Source organism: Rhinolophus ferrumequinum, chromosome 16 (genome assembly GCF_004115265.2).
Source record: "Rhinolophus ferrumequinum isolate MPI-CBG mRhiFer1 chromosome 16, mRhiFer1_v1.p, whole genome shotgun sequence".
NCBI classification, from domain to species: domain Eukaryota; kingdom Metazoa; phylum Chordata; class Mammalia; order Chiroptera; family Rhinolophidae; genus Rhinolophus; species Rhinolophus ferrumequinum.
In genome coordinates, this window is record NC_046299.1 from 25728323 (window position 1) to 25755461 (window position 27139).

Below are 27139 nucleotides of genomic sequence, written 5' to 3' on the forward strand. Positions count from 1 at the left end.
AAAGAAGTGCTTTCATCCTTCTTCTCCTCTACCTTCTCTCTTTTCAGGTCGACCTCATCTCCTTCATTAGGCAGAGGGAGCATTATATTTTGGCATGGCAATTTAGGTAAACAAGGGAAGGACTGATTTCCTGTTGGAGCCAGCAAACATCTCCCAAACAGTAACAACATTATACTCGCACATGCAGCTAATGGTCTGTGAAAGAATGTGCAGCTAGTGGGGGCACATGTGGTGACTGATGACTAGATTCAGGCAGGGAGGTTACCCACAGCTTCTTGCTGGGTCCAGTTTCCAAGAGGGCCAGAAAAAGCAGGCCAGGCAGCCAGCCACCGGCTTCGGTCTCAGTCTCGCTGCCCACATCATACGTCTGATAGGTGCAGCCAGTGCTATTTCTTGGAAAAAGCTACACAAGGGTTGTGCTGTTACCCCTCTGAGTTGAAAGGGAAGGGCATGGGAAGCCTGGTGGCTGGCATGACTTGTAACTAGATGAGGAATGTTAACAGAACACCAACCACCAAATTCCAGACAGAACCAAAAATGTCAGGAGATTTTCACCTCAGCATACTTTTTAGTCTCAGAGAAATTAAAGTGCAAGGAACCTCAGCTTACTCTTCAGAAGCCTAAGTTATTTCTATTCCACAAAGATTTTCACTCTACGGGGAAGATATCAGACCTCAAGGGGAATGTACCTTTCTACTATTAATTCCAGGTGATCCTGGATTCAGATGTTCAACATATATACGAAGCAACATACATGCAGAACAGAGTGCACTAGCTGTCCTCTCAAATATCTAACAAAGGAGCCAGTGGCAGCTACAGGGTACTCTCCAATTAGCTGCGCTCGAGAAGGCATGGCTTAGGTATGGCTGAAGAGCTGACTCCCATCTGGACAAGCCCGATGCAGTCTGTGCTGGGCCATGGCAGGCCTTCTTACCTCCAGCCAGTAGACATTGATCCCAACTACTAGAAAAATACAACCGAAAAGCACATTCTCTACTAATGGTAGAAGCAGCAGCACTCCATAGCTTTTTTGGCTGGAAAAAAAAAAAATCTTTTTTCTGGGTCTGGTTATAAGGATAAATCTGAAACTTAGAGGTGGTTGACTATTAGCTAACAAAAAGCATAAGCTACTAGCCACCTAGTACAAAGCATTAGAATGAGAACAAAAGTAACTTCTGGAAATTATGAGGACTACACGCAAACTTGGTGATAAACACGGGGCTGTCACCATTAACAACACCCTTAAAAGCTAAAATGCTGTTAGAAAGGGCAAGGACCTTCAAAAGCAAGTGATGAGGGCAATCATCTCTTTTTTACCGCCCAAGGTCACTCTGGGCCTTGAAGAATCAAAACCGAGCAAACCTTATGCTGTTCAGTAAGAAGCCTGGCGACAATTCCCTGCTTTCCATTTCCTTTCAAATGCAGCCATATTGTTCAAACAGACGTATCTTAGAGAAGTCCCTCTGTGAAGACAGCACAAGCTGAGCACCTACAAGCTGAAGAGAAGGGCACTGGTCTAAGTCCTGGAGCAGTGGTCAAGAGAAGGGCTTATTTAATCCCCCTGACTTGGAAGGGAGGCATTGAGCATGAACAAGAGACGCTTTCAGAACTGAACGAGACTACGAGAAACAATGCTGAGACACTGCGAGGGCTCTGAGACCAGAATAGCAACAGGGGTAGTTGTGTCAGGACTAAGACCCAAGGCAGTGTCATTTGAGGACCGTTTGAAAAGAGCCCCACTCCACCATACTCTAGGCAATGCTAATAATCTATCATTGTCATGGGCACTAAATCATACAAAAATGAGGCTACTGCCCTAGTTGAAAGCACAATGAAACACTATTTCTTGCTACCTCAGCATCTTAAGGTCTAGCTCTACCATTTCTTCAGTGCGGCACTACTTTCCAAAAATACTGAGAATGCAGATATGAAACGGATAGAGCCTGAGGTGACGGCTCTGACGTGTCCATGTCCTTTAGGAGGAAATTTCTCACTGCCCAGAGGTGTTTGTTTTATTCTGGCTGCTCTTCATTGTAACAGATGGTCTGGCGCTGCTTGTCGAGTACCTCTGGCACAGGCTGACAAGATCATACCAAGAACATGCTGTGTGCCAGATGCTTTCTGCAGGATGTCAGATTTGACAGAAATGGGAAAAGGCTGGCAGGTGGGGTGCAGGTGCACGAGGAAGGCCAGGATGGAAGAGGAGCTGCCACGCACCGGTCCCAGGACAGGCACTTCCGTGGTACGCTCTGGGGCAGGCATGACCAGCTCTTTCCTTGGTGGACTCAACAAAACCAAGAGACCCAATGAACCCACACACAGATTACAGAAAGGAGATGACAGCAGAGCTGCTCTCCAGTTTCTTTGTAAGAATGACAAAACTGACAAATACCAGAGCGATCTGTCATAAAATGGGCTTTAATGTCTCCCTCTTACAACGTGATAGTACTGCTGAAACTGGAACTGGTATACAGCTCCCAGAACTGGCTTCCCACGAGGAATGAAGCTAGCAGGCCCCTGGCTGCTGTGCAGCTGGAGCAGCCCCAGGCACTCAGCTCAGTACAAACTCTGGAGTCCAAACACCCGCATCTGCTGCAGTTCACCAATTTTGGAGTTCTGGGACTGCAGTGTCGATTCTGTGAATACCAAATACATCAGACGCTGTTCCGTCTCTGTACTAACTGCTCCCTCCCCTCTCCCTCAACATTGCGGTTTTCAGCTTTATGAGGTACTAAGGAACACCCTGGTTTTGCAGGGCATAAATCTCCCATCATCGCAGGTTTGAATCCTCTGTTTTGTATTTGCTTAAAACATCCTGGAAGTGTGACCCATGCTAACATGACGTGCCCTGTCCAGAGGACTCCTGAAGTCACATTTTCCAAGTTTCTTCCTAGCTCATGGCTCCCTTCTATGCCTGACACAGTACAGCGATTCCAAAGAACTGCGTTTAGCAATGAACACAGACAGGAGTCTGTCTTCTTTCTGTACCAGTTGTCCTTCTCTTGATCGCATTATCTCTTTCTTTCATTAACACGCACATCTGCATGTGTAGAGCTCTGGAAGAATCCTCTTATCTGAAGACGATGGAAATGTTTTCTGAATTCACGGAATTATCTCTTTCATTGAGTGACGTTCAAACTGCAGATTGGTCTCTGCCTTCCCAGATGTCTTCTCGTTGCTTGGCTTCCAACCGTTTTCTCTCTGCAAATCAGGGCAGTGTTAAAAGTGGTACTTCATATAACCAGTGACTTTCCCTTAATCCAAATTACAAGGCAAACTTTAATCATAAGATAACTGGAATAACTGGATTTCTTGGTCTTCTCTTACCTGATTCCAAGAGTTAATATCTTTAACTTTCCAAGTGCTTTGTTAAATGGAAACGTTACTATTACTTATAATAAAAAGAGAGAGATCTGGGACTAATAGAAATAAAAAGTATATGGAGTAAGTCAGAATCTAGCACGACCCAGATTCTAGTCTTGCTGTTAATATATTTATTTTAATTCTGTTTCTCAACTGTGTTAGTGCATTATTCCCAGTTTACTGATCTTTATAAATATTTCAACAGTGATCAAGGATATGTTTCAATTGTGATCAAAGATATGTTTCAACATTCTTCTTCTAATTTCTTGCTCAAGTGGAAATGGTAGCCACGAGGCTTTAGCCATGTCTTCCTAGGACAATCTTACGGAAAAAATGTTTCAGAGGCAAACCCAATTGCAGTATTTTCAGAGCACTTTCAGGAACCAGAAATCTTCTGCAATACACAATTCCAACATGGAAAAATGGCTACATATAAGGGAGTGAAAACTAGGGACTATTTCTAAAACAAAAACAAAAAAAGCACAAATCTGGGCAATGCATCTTCCATTTTTAACAAAGAAACTTGGTTTCCATTGAACACTTTCACCAAGACCTGAGAAAATACAAGCCATACATGGTTTGGTGGCCCAAGCGCTTCATCAGGTGCCACAATACCAGTTCTAATTTCACAGTTTGTCATTTATCTTGACATCATAAAATGCAGATGATAAGCCTAAGTGCTTCCTTCCAAGAGCTATTATTTCAGATGTCCATAAAAGATTTTGCAAGTCATGAACCAGAGGGATTATAGAAATCAAAATCAAGGTGAATCTAGAGTAAACACTTGCTATTTTGACATATCTTTCCAAATCAGCAGAATGTCTTATAAAATTCCTGTACTATATTTGACTGTACTTTAAGGGCAAAGAACTTGGTCAGGAAACTGACTAGCACTTGTAAATGTTGAGAAAGAGAAATTCGCTGCTATTTGGGCACCATCTTGTGGCATGATCAGAATATAGCAGCAAAGTTACAAGAAGCAAAAAACCGGGGTCAGCAAATTCCCAACTGAAGGCTGGTTAATTTAGTGTCCTGTTGACTTGGCTTTAAGATAGGCCTGAATTGGGTTGGGATTCTCTAGGAAACCGCACATTTGTCAGGAAGGCACTGCGGTTCTGATTCTCACAAAGAGGGGAAAATTTGGAGTGGATCTAAAGGCAAAGCCAACCTTAGATGAAAGCAATCAAAACCTGGTTCTGTAGTCCAAGAAAAAGTGAAGAAACCAGAAAAGTGAATTATTAGAACTCACAGTTTTCAGTAAGCTCAGAAACTTAGAAAGGCAACATGGGAAGTTATCAGACAAGAAATCCAGGTGCAGTAGAAAAATATGACTGGTCCATAATCCACAATTCCAAAACCCAAGCAGTTCTGAAAACAGTTTTGTTTCTTTTGGTGGTAAATCTAACCTGAAGGATAGGAGGCTGTTCACATGCGCCATTTAAGGTGACTAGTCATACCCTCTGCTGCAGAAATATTAATGTTAATGTGTTTGATTTTGGTGGTGTGAAACACATAAAGATAACCGTATCTTTCTAAAATTGGAAAAATCTCAAAATTCTGTAACATTTCCTACCCTAATGCTTTCTAATAAAAGACTGTAGATCTCTATTGCCAAACATATGTACATATAAGAAGAAATTCTGGTTGTAAACCATATGAGAAAACCAGTAAAAGTAGGGAGACAAACAGAGAAACAGAAAGGAATAGTGAAAATGTGAGGTATAAATTTAGAAATACAGAACATGAATGGAATAGAGAAATATAGGTGAGGATGAGACTTAAAAATATTTTCTTCATTTTAAAGAGTAAATGGAAGTTTGGAGGGGGGCGTTCAGTGACTTGCCTAAAGTTACATAATCAGTGAAAATCTGAAGCTGGAACCTAGGTCCTTAATTCTTACACCAACATACTTTCACTATCCTGACATCTGAAAATATCTACAAAGAAAAGGAAAAAATGTGGGAAAAAAATTTATTGAAAGAAAGATAAAGAAATATGCTGTTCCTTTATTAATGGGAAAGGAAAGCAGATAACAGCTGACAGACTGAATGAAAAAAGCTCTTAATTAAATGAGTTGATTGAAATCACCACTTCTCACTGAAGGAACAGAAGTCGAAGATTTAAAAAGGACCAGTTTGGTATCTATCATGTTTGAAAACAATCAAAAGGGATGTAAATTACAACTTTCAAAAATTTACTTCTACACCTAAGAAAATAATGGAGAAAATCATCACAAAATCTACTTGAGGACGTGAAGTACAAGTCTAGTCAAACTAATCTAATTGCCTTCGTTTACAGTGTGACAGACCTGGTAGATCAAGGAGGAATGACCTCCTAATTTTAGCAAGGTTTTAGATTTTAGGCTTACCAAGTATTTATATAATCATTAATGCACTGGGAAACCATAGTCTGGATCACCTAAGTGTTAAGGGGGGATATTACTCTGGAGAGTGGGTTGGTTATCAATGTATTAAGTATCAACACAAAGAGCTACATGCTATTTATTTAGCAATAGTTGGTAAAATGGTCAGTCAGTACTAGGATTAACATTTTCCTCTCTGATCTAGGCCAGGAGCGTAAGTTTATGAAAGAGCCGGTAAGACCAAAAATATGGGTAAATACTGTATCTCAGAGTAAAAGACCACATTCAAATGAAAGGAAATGTGGTTACAAATGAAAGAACTTTACATCAGGGGAGAAAAGAAACCAAGAAAATGCCACAAGACCTAGATTATGAGTCAGCAATGCAGCACTGCCCTTGCAGGCAGAATAATGGAAATGCCTAAAAAGGATTTCAAAAGGTAGCAACTGTTGATTAATTTTTTTATTATAGTTGACTAAGTATACTGTAGAGATGATTTTACTTTTAAGTTCTTAGTGATTTAATTCATCAAACTAAGGGATCAAATTATTGTTTACTTATTGTCTTTCAGATCTTTAACACAAAAGATGGCCTTTTAGGACCAGCCAATTAATCACCTATCCCCAAGAGTAAAAAGGAAATTAAGAAACAAAATTATATCAGGCTTTGAAAATGATAGAATAACTTATTCTGGGAAGTAATGCTATCTATCTCCAATTTCAGGTGGGACTCAAAACTGGTTCAATAAATAGACTGTAGGGAAGTTTTACACATGTTCCCAAGTGTGGTTTTTAAAATATGGTTTTATCATTTAGTGTGAATCACTGGTTAAAACACGTAATTAAATCAATACAAAGCACGCAAGGATGTACAGTGAACATTTTGATAGCTGTCAGATGGGATAGGGGTTGGGGAGTGGGAGAAAAAGGGGAAGGGATTACGATGTACAAATTGTCAGTTATAAAAACATTCACGGGAATGTAAAGTACAGCACAGGGAATAGAGTCAATAATACTGTAATAACTATGTATGGTGTCAGATGGGTACTAGATTTATCGGAGTGATCACTTCATAAGTTACATAAATGTCTAATCACTATGTTGTACACCTGAAACTAATATAATACTGTATGTCAATTGTAATTGAAAACTAAAAAAATCAAAATAAAAAACCACACACAAAGCACTCAAGGATGATCTATGATTTCATTTCCCACTCTCACTGTAACTCTGATCTGTTATGTACTCTGCTGGACTAAGAAAATACTTTCCCATGTTCAAGGGCTTATGAAAATAAAGCTCTTATCCTCCAGATATATACAATATGATTTGCTTAAAATGAATTGGGTACTTCCTTTTTCTCCATTCTTTCCAGAGTACCTTTATTTTCCGAATCTCCTTTTTAAGGACTAAGACATACACTTCTCACTAAAAAGGTAGAAAAACCAAAGTAGGGTGGAAGAGCTTAGCAGGAAGTATTTAAACCCCAAAATCACAAATCCTAACTTCATTAATTAGAAGAGTTTCAGATGCAGTGTTCAGCTCTGGGTTTCATAAAGAAACACATGGAGGACTTAACAGGGTTCAGAGTAGAATCATGAATGAAAGAAGATTTATGAAGAAAACTTAAAGTAACCAAGTCACTCATGTATTCAATGAACACGCATGTATACTAAGTACCTTTTCATAAACCAGGCACTGTGCCAAATAGAAGGCCTCAAGCGGGAAAAAGAAAGGCTAGGGGATTACTCTGTAGTGTTATTAATAAAAGTACCTACTCGTATATCAGGATAGCACATAGATCTCAACTCCCATTCTGTTTTGATCAATTGGCAATGGTCAAGTCAAAACGTGACCCAAAGGGAACGTTCTGACGGATCAGCAGTGTGTGTCACGGCACTGGGTGGGGAGCGGCAGTACATAGTGCGTATTTGTCATTACGGGCTCACATTATAATAATGAACACTCATTCCCAAGAATCCCACAAATAATAACATCCTGAATTTATAAAGCCCTTTTCTCAACACTTCTACACGTTAACTTAGGTTGTGCTCCAAAGTTCCCCAAGTTAGGTAAGTCCGACATTACTTTTACTTTGTTGGAAACTGGGGCCCTGAGACTTGCCCAGGGCCACACAGCTAGTTAATGGCAGAAACCCCACCACAGCCCAGATTCTGGCATTCCTAGATGATCTGCCCTTGATCTGTATAGTTAAAGGTTGTTAGAACAGAATGGTGTCCAGATGTTCCCCATTTCTACTAAGGAGAAAAGAAGAGGAAACTAGTTTAAACTATCATACAGATTTAAGTGAGACGTAAGGAAGAATTTTTTGACTGAAAGCTGCTAACCGCTGGAAAAAATAACTAAAAAGAAGCCTGTCATATTTTATTTTCTGATGGCCCTAAAATTTTTTTAATATTTTTTTTTCAGGGGAAAAAATGTAAATTAACTCAAATTAACTCAAAATGTAAATTAACCCCTTCAAGAGGGATGATTATAGTATTATAGAAGGAGCACAGGTTTTAATTAGAGAAGCCTAGGTTCAAATGCCTCCTCTCAATTTACCAGCTGGGTAACCTTAGGCCAGTTATTTAACTTCTCTGGGCCAGCTCTCAATTGGAGATAATACCATCCAGCACAGAGTTATCATAACATGTTACATTACCTGGTCTTTCCTTGCAATCCTTTTAATCAACAAAAACCCTTTTATGGCTTTTAATCTTAAAATCATGAGAACTCAAGTGAGAGGAGAAACAACTGCTTAAAACACGAGATTCATATTTTCTTCCTTACTCAAAGCAGATGTCCCTACTAGGTTGTAAGTCTTAAGGAGAGGAACAAAATCTTGCCATCTAACTCTAAATAGAGAGCACAATGCTTTGCACAGAGCAGGTGCTCAGAATGCCAAATGTGGTTGATAGAGTATTACAGGAAATTTAAAATTAAAAAAAAACATGCCCTGGAATCTGCACCGAACTCACCATGATATTGTTGTTACTAAGAAAAACAGCAGCAGCTAACAGTTCTCACATAATAATTACAGGCCTATAGAAACAGAAGGGAAAGCATTCCTACGATTTTGAAGATGACGAAGTGTCTTTCATGGATTATCTTACTTCATTTCCACTTTATGGGTGAAGAAACAGAGGCCTCCAGAGAGTGACTAATTTGCCCAAGGTCACACAGCCAGTAAATGGCAGAGCTAAGATGTGGACCCAGACAGTCTGATTCCAGAGTCTATAATGTTACCATTATGCTGTACTGATCCCTCCCCCTCCAATGAAAGACGGTCTGGAACAAAAATATGTTCTGCTTAATACAGTACTTTTAATTTCCATAGAAAAAAAATCTTGCTAAGTGAGAAGCCTTAGGGTCCATGCAGGCAGGTACAAGAGTATCCACTCAATACATAAAGAAACCAGAAAGCAATAAATCAGGAGTTTTCCAAATGCATCTTCTCAGATATAAAGACTGGGAAAGCTCTGAAGCATAACAAAAAGCCCTCTATAATCTGTACAGCCTCAGCACCAATAGATGGTAGGAACTTATCACAGTAGATCTCTATTCACAACTAAATGCCTTCTTTAAAAAAGTAACAGGGTACCCACTTAGCCAACAGTCTCATTTTTAATTGCATCAAGGAAATGCTCTTCGTATATCTGGGTACTTAAAACAAATACTTCAAGTGGAGCTGCATGCTGATGTGCCTACAGAGAAGAAGAGGGGAATACTCAGACGATACCCATGTGAAACTGCTGCTGCATCTGTAGAGATCCACAGGAAAGCATGATAACTACAAAAGGAGTCATACCTCCTTTTTATAGATACCACTGTTATTACCCTCCATTGAGCTTCTGAGATAATTGTGGTTCTCACAGAGAAATCATTTTCTTCATGAATAACCAATTAATAAAGGGTTAAGAACACTGCATTCTCCTTTAATTCTATTATTGCCATCTATAAAAACCACAGGAACCCTCCCGTTTCTATAGTCTATAAGAGGCCTCTGAATGAACAATGCATTGGAAAAATCAAAACGGCTTCATTATAATCATTAAGGTTTCAAAAATTAGTTGGGTTCTACACTGGAACTCTAACACCTGCCATGCATGACACACTCTGTCACTGGTTATCTGGCCAGTGCAGCCGAGAGTCCACAAGCTGCCTGCTATCACCAAAGCAGAGTGGACAGGAAGTATTAATGGCCTTGTTAGACTGGCAATAAACAAGGACTTTGAAACTTCAATTCGTTTAATGGAAAAATGAAGTTACTTTTCAGTAAGTGGAATTTTCAGAATAAATTGCCTTCGCAGATTCCACAGATCGTGGGCTAAGGCAATGAGACTGTCTAAAGCCTGAAGGTTGATAAAAAGTACTTAAGTATAAAGCTGGAGTCCCAAGCCTTTCCAGACAAGTCAACAGCCTATAAAGTGGACACAGAGATTTTAACCTCAATTCCAAACTACAGAGAAAGAAAAATCCTGCTTGTTGATCAGTTGAAATATCTTCTGAGAACCCTTAGATACTGAAAAATAATCAGCAGCTGGGTAATCGAGATGTACTCTAATGGAGCCACTCAGGACTGTCTTTACGGAAAAAAACACCCCCCACAGTTATCATCATCAATGTCAGTTGCTGGCTTTTCCTTAATTTGTCTTCTAACTAAGATCTAAACCATTTGATAATACCATGGCAATCATGGCCCAGTAAAACCACAGTAAATAATGTTTTCTGCCTGGGAGACTATTATGTTTTCACAGGGAAATTTTTCTCAACATTTGGAGCAAGAACTACAGAAAAAGCCATGGAGGAGCTGAGAAGATGAAACCTCCTATCTCGGAAAACAAGTAGGAGGATGGATTAGGATGCCTTGGTGTGTGGAACAGGCATACAAATCCTGAAATGTCTTCCTCCTAAATATAAGGCATGAAAACAATTTCAATACACTTGGGAGGCTTCTAGGAAATGGAAATGACAAAACGGAACGAGTTTCATTCTTTTTTTCCTTTTTTTCACACACGCCTTCTAGTGAGCTCTAAAAGGACTAGAGAAGAACGCCATCACTCCAACTCACCTCGGGCTTCTTGCAATTTCTTGAGCTCTGCTTCCCGTTCAGTTTTGCTCTGCTTACTTCGAACACCAAGGGCACTGATGACTAGCCTTCTGGCTAGGGCTGCTGAAGTCTCAGGACGCTCCTTTGCTGGCTGGAGGAATTCTGGAAGGGAGAAAGGGAATGAGTAGGAGACAGTAAGGAAGAGAAAACACTCTAGCTCCAAATGATTTAACCCAGTAATTAACATACAAAATACACTAAAAAGGGCTGCATCAGCAGTAATTAATAGGAGCCTGATAGATGACGATCAGAGGAAATTAACATGGCAAAGCACAAACAACCCTGTCTTCATTATCTGTATTGACACAATTTCTTACAGTGACTCTATCAAACAGCTAACAGAGAGGTAAACTAGATAAGGATGTCATCAGAAAATGGTTGCTGCATTGCTTGCAGTTAAAATCTCCCATTCTCTCAAGTGGCTGCTCAGGTGCTACAATGTCTTTTCTCTTTTTTTTCCTTAAAGACACACTCCTTTTAACACTAAAATTAATAGTGATATGCCTTTACAACACTGGGTGCTGTACAAGTGCTGAAAAATACAAGGACACTACTATCAACAAGAACCCCCCCCCCCCCCCCCCCCCGAGATTGTTGGCTCACCAGCATAAGCTCTAGCTTTGGCCTTGGCTGCTCTTGTGGCCTGTGACAAGGGCCGGATCTTCACCATGGTATGTTTACTACCCAGAGCATCACGAGCTGCAAAGAGCAATAAATATAAGGAAGGAGAAGATATGAAGAAGAATGATGCGAAGGAAAATTTAACAGTATTTTTTAAAAAGTATTTCCTAGATGTTATGATGCTTTTTTTTTCATGGCAAGCAAATGAGATGGTAAGCTCTAGAAAATCCCATAAGGAACAACTTGGCAGTGATTACTTTAGATCAGGGATCAGCAAACTATGACTCTATGATCAAATCCAGCCAAAACCCTATTTTTGTAAATAAATTTTGACCGAAACAGAGCCATGCTCATTTGTTTGCATATTGTCTATGGCTGCTTTCTGGCTACTGCAGCAGAGTTAAGTACTGACAGAGACCATATGCCTTAAAATATTTACTATGTGGCCTTTTAAAGAATAAGTTCGCAGACCTCTAATCTAGGTGGTTCAGATGGGAACCAAAATCTCTAATTTCTTTGAATGCCTCTGCATCATTATGTGAAAAGGCCCAATCATATATTCAGAAAGTAGGTATTACAATCTCTCACTGGATAAGTTAAAGGGCTACTTCAAATTCATTTGTCTAGGTGAAAAAAATCATAAATACTGTAAGATTTAATCACACAAGCTTCTTACATCTCTACCTATAATCTGTTTATGTACTATCATAACTGCAGCAAATAACCTTGAAAGGAGTTGACTATCTCTCCAAATACCATTGGATTAAAGTGAAAAGGGAGACCGGAAGCACACAGGTACCAAAACACCATGCCTCAAAAACCCGTTCCTGCCAATTACTTGGAAAAAATGCCAGTTGGCTAAAATAGAAGGGAAATAAGCAGACGAAAATGGACGATAAGAAAAGAACACTGAAATCCATTGAGTAAATACCTGTAATTGGACTGGAGAAGACTCCTAGGGCATGTGTATCATCCACCCACTTAATATCAAATCCTTTCTTCCTGCAACAAAAAAACCCACAATTTTATTTCTTAAAATTTACTTCTATGAAACATCTTTAAAATAGTGTCTCATAAAGCACTGCATGATGAGAAACACCCAACGAGCGCACAGGTGGAATGGGAATAATGACACAAAAAAACAGCTTGGAGGACAGAAGAAGCCACTGAATTTTAAAAGCAATAATACCATCATAAAGAACTACTTGGTAGTATTTTATTTTCCCAGCCATTTTATAGACATCAACTAATTAATCCTCACAGGTCCCTTTGGGGAGGTAAAAGGATTTAACACACTATTTACAAGAGACAGTCTCACGGGCACAAAACAAGAAGAGGTAGAAAGGGGATGCAGAGGAGGGGTAGAAGAATATTAGAGGAGGAGGTCGGCAGGGAAGGTCACTTGGATTTAATGCATACGAAAGGTCAGACAACTAAGTTCACGAACTTTCCACCACGTAAGCACACAGTGGAAAGTTTGCGAACTTAATTGTCCATCTTTCATATGTAGGCTCAAGGACAGAGACAGAGATAGAGAGAGCCAGAAGAGAAGCATATAGGTCATTCAAAGCAAAAAAAAAAAAGTATATACACACATATATATATAAAGTAATGGAGAGGGGGGAACAACTGTAATCAGAGAGGCTGACCCATTCTTCCTTACTTCTTGTAGAAGCAAAGTAGAAAGGGAAAATACGAAGAAATGTGGCAAAGCCAGGAAAATTCAGGATAAAAGAAATCAAGAGAAATATCAAATCCAATTATAAAGAATCAAAAGAATGCCCCCTGAAGGACTAAAGAACACCTTTATTTCGGAGCGGAGCTATGCTAGTAAGCACAGGACTATCCACATGATGACATCACAGGTGGTGCTTTAGCGAGGAGCTTAAACCTGCGCACAGACTCAGTATAGCACTGGGAAAGAGCTCGGGGTTGGAGGGACAGATATGAATGGACTCAGGTTCTGCCACCTGCTGTGAGTCCTTGGGGCGGGTGAACCCTCTCTTGAGCTAGGTCTGCTGATCTGTAGAAATGGGCATAGTACTTCCTCACAGACTTGTTGTAAAAATGGAAATGAGATCATCCATGACAAGGCCAACAGTGGTATGGAGCACTCAGTGGGCATTTAGCAAAGGAAGGGCACTCGTTTTTATTATTAACAGCAATATTCATCAGGAAGATTATTAATTTTAATGAAGATAGTGATTAAAACACGAAGCTGACTGTAGTATTTGACTCACAGACATTATTCTAGGCTTTTGCACCATGACCTTTTCTTTATTTTTATAAAATACTATACAAAGGAAAAAAATAAAAAGACAAGTGCTAAAATATTTTCTCTCTTTAACAACCAGTCAAGGAAAAAACTCCTTTGAGGGGAAAAAGGAATAAAGGAGGCTTTGAAGGTTAGAGAATTTCCTGAATGTAAGAGTAAGTTTGACCATGACATAAAGTGACCATAGGGGTTGGAGACTGTGAAAAAATTCAATAGTAGAAACCTGTATCATAAGATAGTTTACAAAAAGGATAGAAAAGGACCTAGATGGGTTCTGGAGGGTCTTTTACACTTTGGAATTTATAATCCTTTAAAATGCTTCTCTTTTGAGAATGTTTCTGGATTTGATTTAAAAAAAATGATCTTACAGGCAAGATTAAGAAGAAACAAATCAAAGAGAAGTTAATAAATAATTCATAAGAATTAACAAATCTTCAAGAAAGTCTAGACATCAACAAAACTGATTCTTGGTTTTAAAAGTCATCATTATTAATGACAATCTAAGGTAGTTCTGATTTGTGATTTAATCTCATTGACAACTTTTTAAAATCTGTTATGCGTTTTATATGGAATAGGCTCTGATACTGGGTCTTAACATAACTGTATGAATGAGACTGGCTGACCACCTACACTATCTATTTAGAATAAGGTTTATGGAAGACACTGTTAACTGTCCTCCAGCATCCAGTCACCCCTTCTTTCTTTTATAGAACGGATGCTCCCACCAACCAAATATAAACGAGGTACATGGCTGCTAGCTAGTTTTGCCTGTTCTAGAACTTCATAGAAACAGGATACTTGTTTTTGCACATAAAGTTTCACTGGATACAGCCATGCTCATTTGTTTACAAATTGTCTATGGCTGCTTTTGTGCAACAATGGCAGCGCTGCCTAAAATATTTACTATCTGGCCCTTTAAGAAAAAGTTGGCGCTATCTCCTAACAATATAAAAATCTTACAAAGTCAAGAGGTACAGGGATTGAATTTTAAATTTAAATTTTTAATATAAAGAGTGGAGTGTGAAAGTGACTTTGTTTCAGACCCTAAAAATCTTTTAATAACTCTCTTCCTGGACTATTTCTTTATTCCTAAAGCTTATTTTTTCTTATAAGCTAGAGATACAGAGGTATACTTCTGACACTTTTACCATCTCCTATGTATTTAGGAATGATATGCATAGCAATAGTCAATGCAATTGTTTACAAACCCACTTATATCAGTTTTAACTTATACTCACTACATAATTTGAGTAAAATTAAACCAATGAAATATGAGTGTGAAATAGAAGAGTTGTTGTGTCTATAACAACTTAGTTGAGTACTTTGGAAGACTAGAGAACGATGAAGTCACTTAAGAAACCCAAGAATCACTATCAATTATGCTTGGGCAAAACAGCCATAAAAGACATAGAAAACATTTCACCCCATAAGCAATATGCACTCGATGACTCTGAAGGTAGTTAAGGTTCTTATTCCATGTAAAAGAAATGAAACTAGAAGTCACAGTAAGATATCAGGACAGTGACATATGAGAACTCTTCTATCAACAGACCAATAACCTAAAAAAAAAATAAGAAAAAAAAAAAGGTCTGGCACCACATCAGAGACTGGCAAGTGAATCGACATTTATTAAGTATTGTTAAAATAAACTAGTTGAGACATGTAACAATCATTTTTTATCATCCTCCACTTGATTATTTCTATCTGAGTGGTCAGAATAACCTCAAATCAATAATCTAATTTACAGTGCTCCTGGACTGTTAGTGCCCTTGGTGCTTGGCAGAGAAAAACAAATCTCTTCATGAGAAATCCTCTTCTTTTATTGCAAGCCTCAATTCCCATAAATATAATTCCAAGGAAAATGGGTGCTCACAGTAAAAAAAAAAAAAATTTAAAAATTAAAAAAAAATAAACCTCCAAAAAAGCAAGACACTATGAGTGAGAAAAAAAGAGTTCAGATAAAGGAACTACCAGACAAAAACTATAGGGGGTCTATGTTTAATACACTTAAAGAAATTTTTTTCAATCTTGAAAATATTTGGAGAAAACAAGAAACTAAAAAATGGCCATGCAGATTTGGAAAAGATATAATAGATAACTTTGAAAAATAAAAAACATAATAAAATTAAATTTGAAAATTCAATGGACAGATTTAACAGCAAATTAAACACAACTGAAGAAAAATTAGTGAACTGGTAACTAGAGGCTAAAGAAATTATTCCGAATGTAACAGACAAAGAGATGGAAAATATGAAGGAGAGGTGCCATGAGAATTAAGTGAGAAGTCTAATGTACATTTAATTGGCATCTTAGAGAAGGTAAAAGAAAGAGAAATTGACAGAGGTAATATTTGAAGAGATAATGTCTGAGTGTTCTCCAAAACCAATGAAAAACATTAATTCATTGATTTAAGAAGCCCAAACAATCTCAAGAAGAATAAAAAGAAACACAAACCCACATCATACTGAAAATGTCGAATACCAAAGACAAAGAGAAAACCTTGAGAGATTATATTCAGCTGACTTCTCATCCTCCACAAAGGATGAGACAGAAGAATAACTCCAAGTTTCTGAGAGAAAAATAACTGCCAACCTAGAATTCTATATCCAGCAAAAATGTCTTTCAAGAATGAAGTTGAAATAAAGCCATTAAAAAACAACAACAAAACCGAGTTTGTTACCAGCAGACTGCTGTTACTAAATTAAATGCTAAATAATATGCTCCATCCAGGAGGAAAAAGATTTCAGATGGAAGGTATTAGATACAACGAGGTATAAACAAAAACAAAGAAAGTGGGTAAATCTGAATGCTGAATACATAAAACAATAACATCAAATGGAGCTCAAAAGGAAAAAAAGAAAAAACATAAAAGAATCAAAATGCTCAATCATAACAGCATATAAATTGGGGTGAAAAGAGGTGAAGAATAGAATTGGGGAATGGAGCTAAAAGCCTTTACAGTGTTTGGACAGAATGTAAAACTATTAACTTTAGCCATTGGTAAGCATGCATTTTTTAATTTCTAAAGTTATTAACAAAAAATGAAAACAGTTATCATTTCCCAAAACAAATGGACTGAGAAAAAAATACCTCATCAATCCAAAAGAAGGCAGGAAGAAGAGAAAAAGATGGGACAAGTAAACACACAAAAAAAGATGGCAGGCATACATCCAAAAATGACTGACCCTTGAACAACATGGGTTTGAACTGTGCAGGTCCACTTATAGGCGGATTTTTAAAAAAACTAATAGTATAATTACAGCACAGTACTGTAAATGTATTGTCTCTTCCTTATGATTTTCTTAGGTTATTTATTTATTGGAAAAATCTAGGTTATTTATTGTAAAAATACAGTATATAATATGTACAACATACAAAATGTGCGTGAATGAATAGCCTATTTATGTTATTGGTAAGGCTTCCAGTCAACAGTAGGCTATTATAGTTAAGTTTTTGGAGACTCAAAAGTTATGTGCAGATTATTGATTGGGTGGGTTGGTCGGTGCCCCTAACTGCTACCTTGTTCAAGGGTTAACTGTATATCAATAATTACAATAAATATAAATGGACTAAATGCATAATGAAAACAGATTTAGAAGTAATCATTGATATCGTTCTTCCAAAATGCAAAAATGGAGTCCAGAAAGACTATTTGGCATTTTTAAGAAACTTAGAAAAAGAGTCATTTGAAACAGAATATTTCTTATGGTCTTGGAAAAGACAATAAACAAACTCGATGCTAAAGTAAACAACAGGGAATATGAAAACAAAAGAGATGACTTTTCAGAAGACATTTTAAGAAAAATTCATCCCACTTTCCCTAGTATCCCCAACCATTTGCAAATACTTACTGATAACTGCAGAAAACCCGTAGGAGGTCTTCAGTGCGAAATTCTTGGGGGAAGTCATAAATTTCAATGACATGTGGGAATTCACAATCACTGAGGTCAATATCAGGAACTTCATTGTTGTAATAATCAAATCTAGGTTCCTGGATGCTTTTTCTATTCTTCATATTCCCGGATAACTAAGGAGGAGGAAGCATAAAAGTGGCTGTTACATCAAGCCCAGAGCATCATAAAATATCCTCCCATAAACAATCCTCCTCGTCTCCATGTTCCTATTCCTTAACCTTTATCATTGTCCCTGTATTAATACTGTTCAGAAATACAATAATAACCAGGATTCTATCACTCAGTTTATTTTATACATGTGGAATACTTGAAAAGGTATTGAAATTCCAGCAAAGACAGGCAATGCGTGAAAGTTAACTTGCATCTCTCAACCAGTGTGTGAGAAAATGCAGAATGATTAATGTGGTGAGCTACACATAATGGCACATCTTGGAAAATGAATTTCAGAAAATAGCTGAAGAGATGAATTAATAACTTGTGTTTTATGTGAGCTTATTGATTAGACTCATCTCATAGTTTCTTCTTTGGAAGAGAATAAAAACAAATCAAAATTTTTAAAAATGAAAACACTCTGTTAGTCTACCTTTTGTTGAATGTAGTTAAAACAATTTAAGTGATACACATAATTATATTTAGGTAGCATGAGAGCTACCTAAAGGAATTCCCACATGGCAGGTTAGTAAAGGAATTAATAGTAATGAACAATACTTAAAATTCCACTATCCTATGAAAAAACTAAAGGCTATTTCACATTGGAAACAGAGAGAAAGGGAAAAATGGAAAGTGGCAGCAAAGCCATTCTATCATTCACCTGTTATAAAACCTAGATGCTAGTACTGACCGACCACCCAAAGCCTTCAGACCCGAGAGTATCTTCTCTGTTAATCAGATCCCTTCAAGCCCTTGCCTTTTATACTGTGCTTCTTTTCCCATGAAATGAGGAAATGAAAACTTGCAATGCCAAGGATATATCCCTTGAAGAAGTGAAAAATGGATTCAAGAATTTTATTTGGGAGGGAGGAAAGGGAAAAGGTGATTTAAGTAAAATCAACAAAAGTGTTTATTTATTACTGTGTCTCTAGTTCTTTTTCTCCACTAAGCTTCAGTTTTACATCTAAAAAAATATGGAATAGCACTTACACCTCATAGATAGCTATGTGGATTAAATGTATTAAGTGTTTAGCATACTGCCTGGCACCTAAGTATTCAATGACAAATTTAGGACCTAAATCTGGGAACATTCTGCATTTTCTACAAGCTGTTCTCACAGCCTGGAATGTTTTGTCTGCTCCTGACCCTTTCTCTTCTTTAAGACCCTTCAATCTTTATCTCCTCTTGAAGCTTTCCCTATTGATTCAAATGTGGTGGTTTCTCCTTACCCTATACTACTATATCACAACACTTAGCAATTGGATATATACCATATTTCATCAATTCTAAGACACATGTTTTTTCACATTTTATTAATAACATCTCTGACATCAGGATGCATTTTACAGTCAGACACTGCTTGCCTACACATGCATGAGCATAAAGTACCAGTACCAAAACTTGCAGAAAGGGTGGTTAGCAATGTGGAAGAAAATCCCAGATATAAGAATAGCTCTATGTAAGTACAAAGGTGGCTTAAGAAATCAAAACAATGATTTTCGCTTCTTTTATGTATTCTTTTAAGAAATGCTGCATCTTCAAAGTTCTTGGTGGCACAGAGTTGATACAGGATGGAAAGGCATCAAGATCAATGACTGAGTCAAGAAGTTATAAGAGAGAGTTGGACTGTAAACACAAAGTTTTCGGGAAACCTTAACCAATTTATTTCACCTACATTTTCCTTGTGTAAGAAATGATATATGATTTAAAAAATTGTCTAATGAAGTCTAAAAGAGTTCTTTCAAAATGTATAAAATAAAAATTCTAAAGGGTAAGCACTGTGTGAAAGTTTCAATTTTGTCTTTCTTAGTGATAACATGAAATAATTATGTATTTATTTCACAATCAATGGCATTTTCAATTCAATGAAACCGGAGACTCAGATTCTGGTGCCAACGCTGGCACTAACCTTAACGAGGTAAATAACAACTTTTCTGGGCCTTGGTTACCTTACTTATAAAGCGAGAGGGCTCGGCTACATTATGTCACAGGCCCTCTCAATGCTACCATTCTGTTTTTAAAAAAACTTGTATACTTCTGCCCCCTAAACAATTCAAGTTTTAGTCCTTAAAATTCAAGAGCTGTGATATAATCCTAGCTCTGATCTTGGAAGGCAGGAGTAAAAACATTTTTCTGGGTACATTCACTTAAACACAATTAAACGTAACAACTTTAAACTATATGGCTAGAACCAATTTAAATATAGGGCAGCATGAGGGGGTTACACGAGCAACGACAACTGAGACTTGACCACCAGTTGGTGGTGTAACGTCATCTCAGTGGCTTCCAATGTCACCATGTCTACGTACCGTAATTATTTATAGAATTAACCCATACAGTCAATTCTCAATCATGTAGGTTAGGTTATTCAAGCACTTTGGTTCTATTTTTCTCTTCCACTGTTATCTTGTGGCTACTTAACTGCTTATTGACTCCCTTTCTATCGAAGAAAATCAATTTAAATTTTTAATATTTACTATAAACCTTGATAAATTAAAAGATTTGATTGGGGAACAGGCTTAAGCTATAAACAAAAAAATAAAGTTTTTAGATTATCTGGATTTGATTCTATATAAGGTATTCCAATACCAGAGAAAATAGAGAATAACAGCCAAGAACTTTTCATGTTGGTCTATGGTAATGTGAATAAAGCAAAAGATAGAATGTTAAAATGTTTTATCCATTTAACTCCCCATCTTTGCAGATAGGGAAATAACACTGTTTATTTAAAAAATAAAAAGTGTTTTAAGTCTTTTCAAATTTCACATGTCCTAAATCCAAAAGCATCCAAAAAGAGTTCCCTAAAAAGATAATACTGCAGTGTTTAATATACACTGTAAGTTATAGCTTCCAGCCTCTTCTATGCTGCTGTAGGCCTAAGTCCTTTTCAACAGTTAAAGGATAAATTCAGACGTTTAAACTCTAACATTCTATATATTAGCATAAGACTAAATAATCTCTCTGGTATTCCCTATCTGCAAATAAAATTTTGCGCGCGCGCGCACGCACACACACACACACACACACACACACACACACACACACACACTGGGGGTGCCAAAAATGTATGCCAGTGGACACTTCAGTCAACGTTGCTCAAGCAGTAGTTCGCCGTAATCAGAAGTGTCTGGATGCTGATGGTAACCACTTTGAGCATCTCTTGTAATTGCAGAAGTCAAACGTGACTTGTATTCATCTTTTGTTATCGGTATATATTCAATATTACAATTTCAATATAGTTTTTCTTTCTTAAAATCTGTACACACCTTTTTGGCACCCGCTGTGTATACATACATACATATATATATATATATATATTTATATATATATCAGATATTTTATATCTATATCTACATTTATAGGCTATGCCTCCATTAACCTTATCAAGAAACCAAAGGCCAAAAACACAAACTTTGGCTTCAAAAAATGTTGTAAAACTGAATGGGTGGAATGTCATGCAAGGTGCCATCTAAAGATTTCTCTAAATTAGCTGTCAGCAACATCTCAATACCGATTACCATCAATGTGAGAAAGCCATGGTCACAGCCTTGGATTAAGGCACAGTAGAAGAGAAGAAAGGGGGAAAGTGAACATGCAAGCAGAAAAGGAGAAGGGCAAAAGGAAATAAAAAAGAAAGTTACAATAATGAAACGTAGAGTGCTCCAACAATTGGTTCAGATGATAATTTACTGACCCCAGTGCCAGAGGATAAATTTGTGAGATCCAGTTCTCTCCCCTGAAAGTAATGTAACGGCACACAAAGGGGCAGGGGCCCGAGTGAATATCCAACAAGGACCTGGCTCCTATTCGGAGAGGATGGACAGGTTAACATGGCAGGCTGGTGTTGGCATTCTTGGGAAGATGTTAAATAGATCCACCGAACAGTGAAAAAACGGTGGCAGGTTAAATTTATAGTGCAGAGAAAGACTGAGAAGGCAGGGAGACATCTGTATTTCCTCTTCTCCCCAGCATGATTGGAAAGACTAGATGGAGAGATACCATTGATGAAGTAGAAATGTAAGACTAGGCTGGCCTGAAATAGTAAAACTAAGTCAAACACGGGTGATGCCACAGGTTTGAATTTCCCAAACTAACCGTGACAGCTTAACTCAGGCCCTGCTGTGGTACTCACTGGCAACAATGGTCCGCTGGACCGACGAAAAATTGCAAACTTAGCATTGATTGCCATTCCATTTCTTGACTTCTCTAGTCCCTGATCCACTTTTTCCTATGCTCCCTTTCGCTACCTAAAATCCTGCATCACCTCCAGGCTTGCTCTCCCACATCCAAAGTATCCCTTGTTTGTTACTTTAGAGTATGAATTAGTCCTTGCCTATCTGTCCCACTCAGCAACAGCAATAGATACGTACTTCTGACCTTCAAACTGCAGAGTCAGATCCACTGGTTTAGGAAATGAGCCAACCTTGTTCCAGGCAGCCAGTGTAATAGTGTGACCCGTCCTCTGAAGGATCAGAAATACTGTCTTTGTGCTTTAAGCCTAACGTCTACTATGCCTGGGCATCTCCCTGGCCTTGCCTTACCAATCTCTGCTTTTGGTCAATTCACACAAAAGACCTTCTGTGTAAGGCTGCTGATTAGCACTTAAACTTCCTCCGTTCCAAACCTAGGCCTTATTGGAAACTTATATCTCCCCACACCCAAACCCCAAATTCATCACAACAAAAAAGTCTGAATTTACATATATTTACACAGTTGGCTACCCACTTCAGCAGTCAGGCTTATAGCTGGGTCTGTCTTTTCCTCCTTAGCACTCCTTCCCAAAGCCTAGCAACAGAGTATCCAGTATGCTTAGAAGTAATTTCTGATATAAATTATTAAATTGATTCAAATCAAAGTGTGGGTAAGATGTAGTTGTCCCAAAATATATGTTTCTATCTTTAACCAAGCTTTTTAACACAAATACATTTCTAATTTTGGGACATAGCTGTTGCCTGTTTTTTTTCCTGACGCAGGTAGGGTATGCACTCGGACCCTCTTTGCCAACCCTACCAGTTCCCCTCCCTCCAGTACCACTAAACAGGGAATGAATGAAATGAATGAGCATGATGAGTCCTGTCACTGCTCCCAACCATACTGCACACCCTACATCTCATGGAGCTCACGGAAGTGAAAGCACTGCCTGGGACACAGGCACACCAGGAGTCACTGAAGCTTGAACAAGAATCCCTCCTTTTACTGACAATATAGGCCCAGAAATGTTTACACCTTTCTTTAGTTCTGAAAAGGAATCAGAAATTAAAATGCTGTCGGTTTGAATGCAGATTTAGAGGGGAAAAAAGCATTATATAACAGATCTAACAGAACTCAGAAGGGAGATTTTTAATTTTAGGAGTTACTGGGTTCAAAAAAACAAACTATGAACAATGGAATCTACTTAATGTTCGCTCTTTCTATGTGAACCAGAGATCTAGTCACCATCCACTATAGGACTGAACAATCCACAGAGCACATAATTCAATGGATTCTTCACTGGATATCCCAAGTGACTGAATGAGGATATATACCAGAAGGTGGGTCTATAAATCTCCACTTAGACAGCCAATGACATGCTAATTCAGACATTTAAATAAAAATAGTAAATATAAGTCTGCTAAGATGAGCTGGAACTAATAACAAAAGATACTGTGAAAAGAAATTAAAATAGCAATAAAAGAATGAGGGAGTATATGGAAACTATACTTTTCACTCAATTTTTTTTTGTATACCTAAAACTGCTCAAAAAAATAAAGTTATTTACATTTATTAGAAAAAATAGAAGTAGAAAATATAACTTAGGAGCATAGAACAATCCAGTGGAAGTGGGGATTATAATGGCTTGTATAATTCTATGGCCTCACCAACATGAAATGGTATCAACCAGTTTAGCCCTCAGGGATCAAATCCTCTTTTGAAGCCATTGTCTAGGTTACTCATTAGACAATCAAATTATATGGTTTTTTTATATTAATTATCCTTCAGACTGTGAAGTGACTGTCTACAGGTTACATTCTGTCTCTCCAAATAAAATAAAAGCAGCTTTAGAGCAGGGAAGAAAGCTGGCATGTAGCACAGTGCCTTTACCATACTAGTGATAACCACAGTACAGACCTAACTATTTGCAATTTCATGTGGCAAACTCTAAGTGCTCCATGTTTGCTACTTAACTGCAAAGTGATGGGTGGCCAACTGTCCAGGAAGTCCCTGGGGGTGGGATATGAAGGACTTTCCTCCCTTTGTACTTTCATATAATTTGTTTTTGGTGGCTGGATTATGAATTTTTCCTTTCAATTTTGGGTTTTCTATTTAAAAATGAAGAGCATTTTTGCAAAAGACTATAGAGAGACAGAGAGAGTATATGAGCATGAGTTAGCACACGCAGATGGACTGGGCGGTGTGCTCCTCGGCGCTTCTCTTTTCCATGGTTGTACATTGTTATAACAGGAAACTCTTACCTAATTATTTGCCCCTGTCTACAAACTGAAATCAAGGCCAGTGAAGGGCCCAGACGCCAGTGTCCGTCAACATCAATGTTATATTGCTGATATCTATCCCACCAGTAAGATTGCTATTCAGTAGAGGAAATAGGCTATGAGGTTTTATCTAGATAATAATACCGTGTTTCCCCAAAAATAAGACCTAGCCGGACAATCGGCTCTAATGCGTCTTTTGGAGCAAAAATTAATATAAGACCCGGTCTTATATTATAGTAAAATAAGACCCAGTCTTACATTATATTATTATTAATATATTAATGTTATTAATATATTAAAATTAATATTATGTTAAATAAGACCGGGTCTTATATTAATTTTTGCTCCAAAAGACGCATTAGAGCAGACTGTCCAGCTAGGTCTTATGTTCGGGGAAACACGGTAATTCCCGTGTTCTTGCACCAAGATCTCAGAGGGTTAAAAGAAGTCAAGCCAACATCGTCTTCTGTGTAAATGACCGATTTACGCACCACCCCACGCCATGGCTTTCGGAAATTGTCATCTTAGAGACTCATCAAGAGTTGCGTTTCCGGGAGCCCAGTAATAACCGAGCTATGCTCTCACCCTCCTCAGGCAGTGTCAGAGGTTCCAATGTCCCAGGAAACAGCTTCACATGCCAGTGGCTGCCACACCCTGCCCCACAGCATACCTCTCTGCCTATTAGAAATATCAGACATACCTCCATATATCTAGCCATTGTCAACAAACAGGCCAGCTGGGAAAAGAGCCAAAAATCTTTGGCTTTGGAATGTTTTCAAGGTAGGCAGACACTCTGATCTAGCCTTTAATAAAGTATGTTTGGAGCAATATAAATAATAAATTAAGAGTAATAGTCACCAAAGGACTATTAATGTTATTGGATTTGTGGTATCTTTTAATAACATGATTATTATTACATCTTCTAAAACCTACAGCGCAGGAGACCAAAATTTCAAGTTGGATCCACGCGGCATTCTCAGTCCACCTCCTTTCTTGCTCTCCTCCATCCTCATACCTCAACACAGGCCCACTCTCTACCAAGCAGCCAAGATGTCCAAACACAGCACCTCGGCCCTGGCTGGCTGCAGCTTAAGACACTGCAGACTCCAGTTTCCTACGGTCCCCAGCTTTCGCTCATGCTAGTGTCCTCTTTGCCTATAGTACTTACTGTGATCCTCAAAATACTGACTAGTTCCCTGAATTCTTTTGCACCTCTTCTAAATGGTGTTAAGACCTGCATAAGAGTTGCCCACCTGAATCCCCTGTCCCCTCAGTACAGAAGCTACAACCTTAAGCTACTACACAGAATCCAAGTTCCAGCTGCACTGATGTTTTGAAAGTGCCTGGAAGCCACGCTCAAAAGGAAGAGAGCCTCAACTCTGCCCTACGGCCTACATCCATTCAATGAATATTTGCTGAGTCCTAACACGTGTAAAAAGCTGTGTGCCATGCCCTTCGTTTGCAGGAAGCTGTTCTTTCTTCCTGTGCATACCTGTGCTCTCTACTCTCTCAGGTAGTCCTTCTGCCAGCTCCTATGAACACTGCTTCCATTCTCAGACCAAGGCCTTCTTCCACTGCGTGGATCCTTAATAACTTTTCTATATTCACCCAACTTCCCCCATTATTAATAATGTCTTAACCCAATTTGAGTTTAAAACCTCTGCTGAGTAGTGTTTTTCTTTCTAGTTATGGGCTGACAGCCATTTCTAGTTACCACACTCACTTTCTGATATACATTGAGGTTTGTGTATTACCTTTGAGCAGTGGTTCTCACTTTACGTGCATCAGAATCACTTGAAAAACCTATAAATATACAAACTTGTAAATGTACTTGTAAATATACACACCATACAATGGGAACCATCGCCTTTCAGAATCTGATGAAAGCTATGAAAAACTGCACATACATGTAAAAATTATCATGCAATTTCAAGGGATTCAGGGATACCCCTTTATAGATACTTTCTGCTCTGTATTTCTTTCTAAGGAATGGTCAGGACACAGTGCTTCCTGATAAGAAGTGTTAGCTGTGGTACAGGTGTGCATGCAAACACCTAAGTGTGGGAAGGAACTGCTTGGTAGTGGAAAGGCCGTTCTAACCAACAGGCTGCCCTCTTCAGTCTCATGCGTCCCTTTCACACACATACGATCCTTTTTCTATACTTCTGGTTTAATTCTAAGAATCAGAAGACTCATCATTTAGTATTTAAAAGGCTCTTTGGAATCACTCAAACAAAGCTATTTTATAGGTGAGGAAATGGTCTGGTAGAAAGAACATCAACATTGGATTAAGATAGAATTCAAGTATAATCCTGATTCTGCCTTTCCCAAAGGTATGACCAATAAGCTTCAATTTCCTCATTTATGAAACTGGCGATTTTATAGGAAAATCATTTTTTTCCCTTCCAGGCAAAGGTTATGTGAACTCACTATAAGGAATGAAAGAGGGAGCCGTTCTACTATTTAAAACCAATGATTCTTATTTATGGTAAGGAATTTAAATGTTGGATAGAGTGAATGTCTAAATTAAGAAAATGAAGACTGAACCAAATGATTTCTAAGATGCCTTCAAAAATCTAACATTCTGCATTTATGAACTAGCCAACATGTTATTATTCACTTATATTTTCTATATAGACTCAATAATTATTAATTCTTTCATTTAACTCACCATAAGCTCCTTAAAATATAATCATGCCTTCCTTTATTTTACCCTTCCTTTCTCTACTTTTTTCCCTCTACAGTGTTTAATGACATTTGAATATCTACTGGAAAAATAAGTATGAACAATCACAAATTCTTCTCCTTCCCTCAAACAGGCCATGTAAAATACATCTTGTCAATACAGAAAAGCCCTTTTGAAGAGGTTTCC

General features: G+C 38.0%; 1 protein-coding gene across 6 annotated transcripts in view; it reads right to left on the minus strand.

The window, feature by feature from the left end:
- Nucleotides 1-2402: 2402 nt before the first annotated feature.
- The window catches only part of R3HCC1L (R3H domain and coiled-coil containing 1 like), a 76116-nt gene continuing 51379 nt past the window's right edge, over nt 2403-27139 (minus strand). For 5 of the 6 annotated variants that reach the window (XM_033131142.1, XM_033131144.1, XM_033131141.1 and 2 more), the window contains 5 exons: nt 17585-17760; nt 12390-12460; nt 11441-11536; nt 10799-10939; nt 2403-3201 (listed from right to left, as the gene is read on the minus strand). In XM_033131142.1, coding sequence (XP_032987033.1) covers nt 3134-3201; nt 10799-10939; nt 11441-11536; nt 12390-12460; nt 17585-17760 — 552 coding nt within the window. In that variant the 3' untranslated portion in view covers nt 2403-3133. Of the gene's footprint in view, nt 3202-10798; nt 10940-11440; nt 11537-12389; nt 12461-17584; nt 17761-26021; nt 26071-27139 lie in introns of those variants that run through there. The other variant, XM_033131145.1, reaches the window with a different exon arrangement.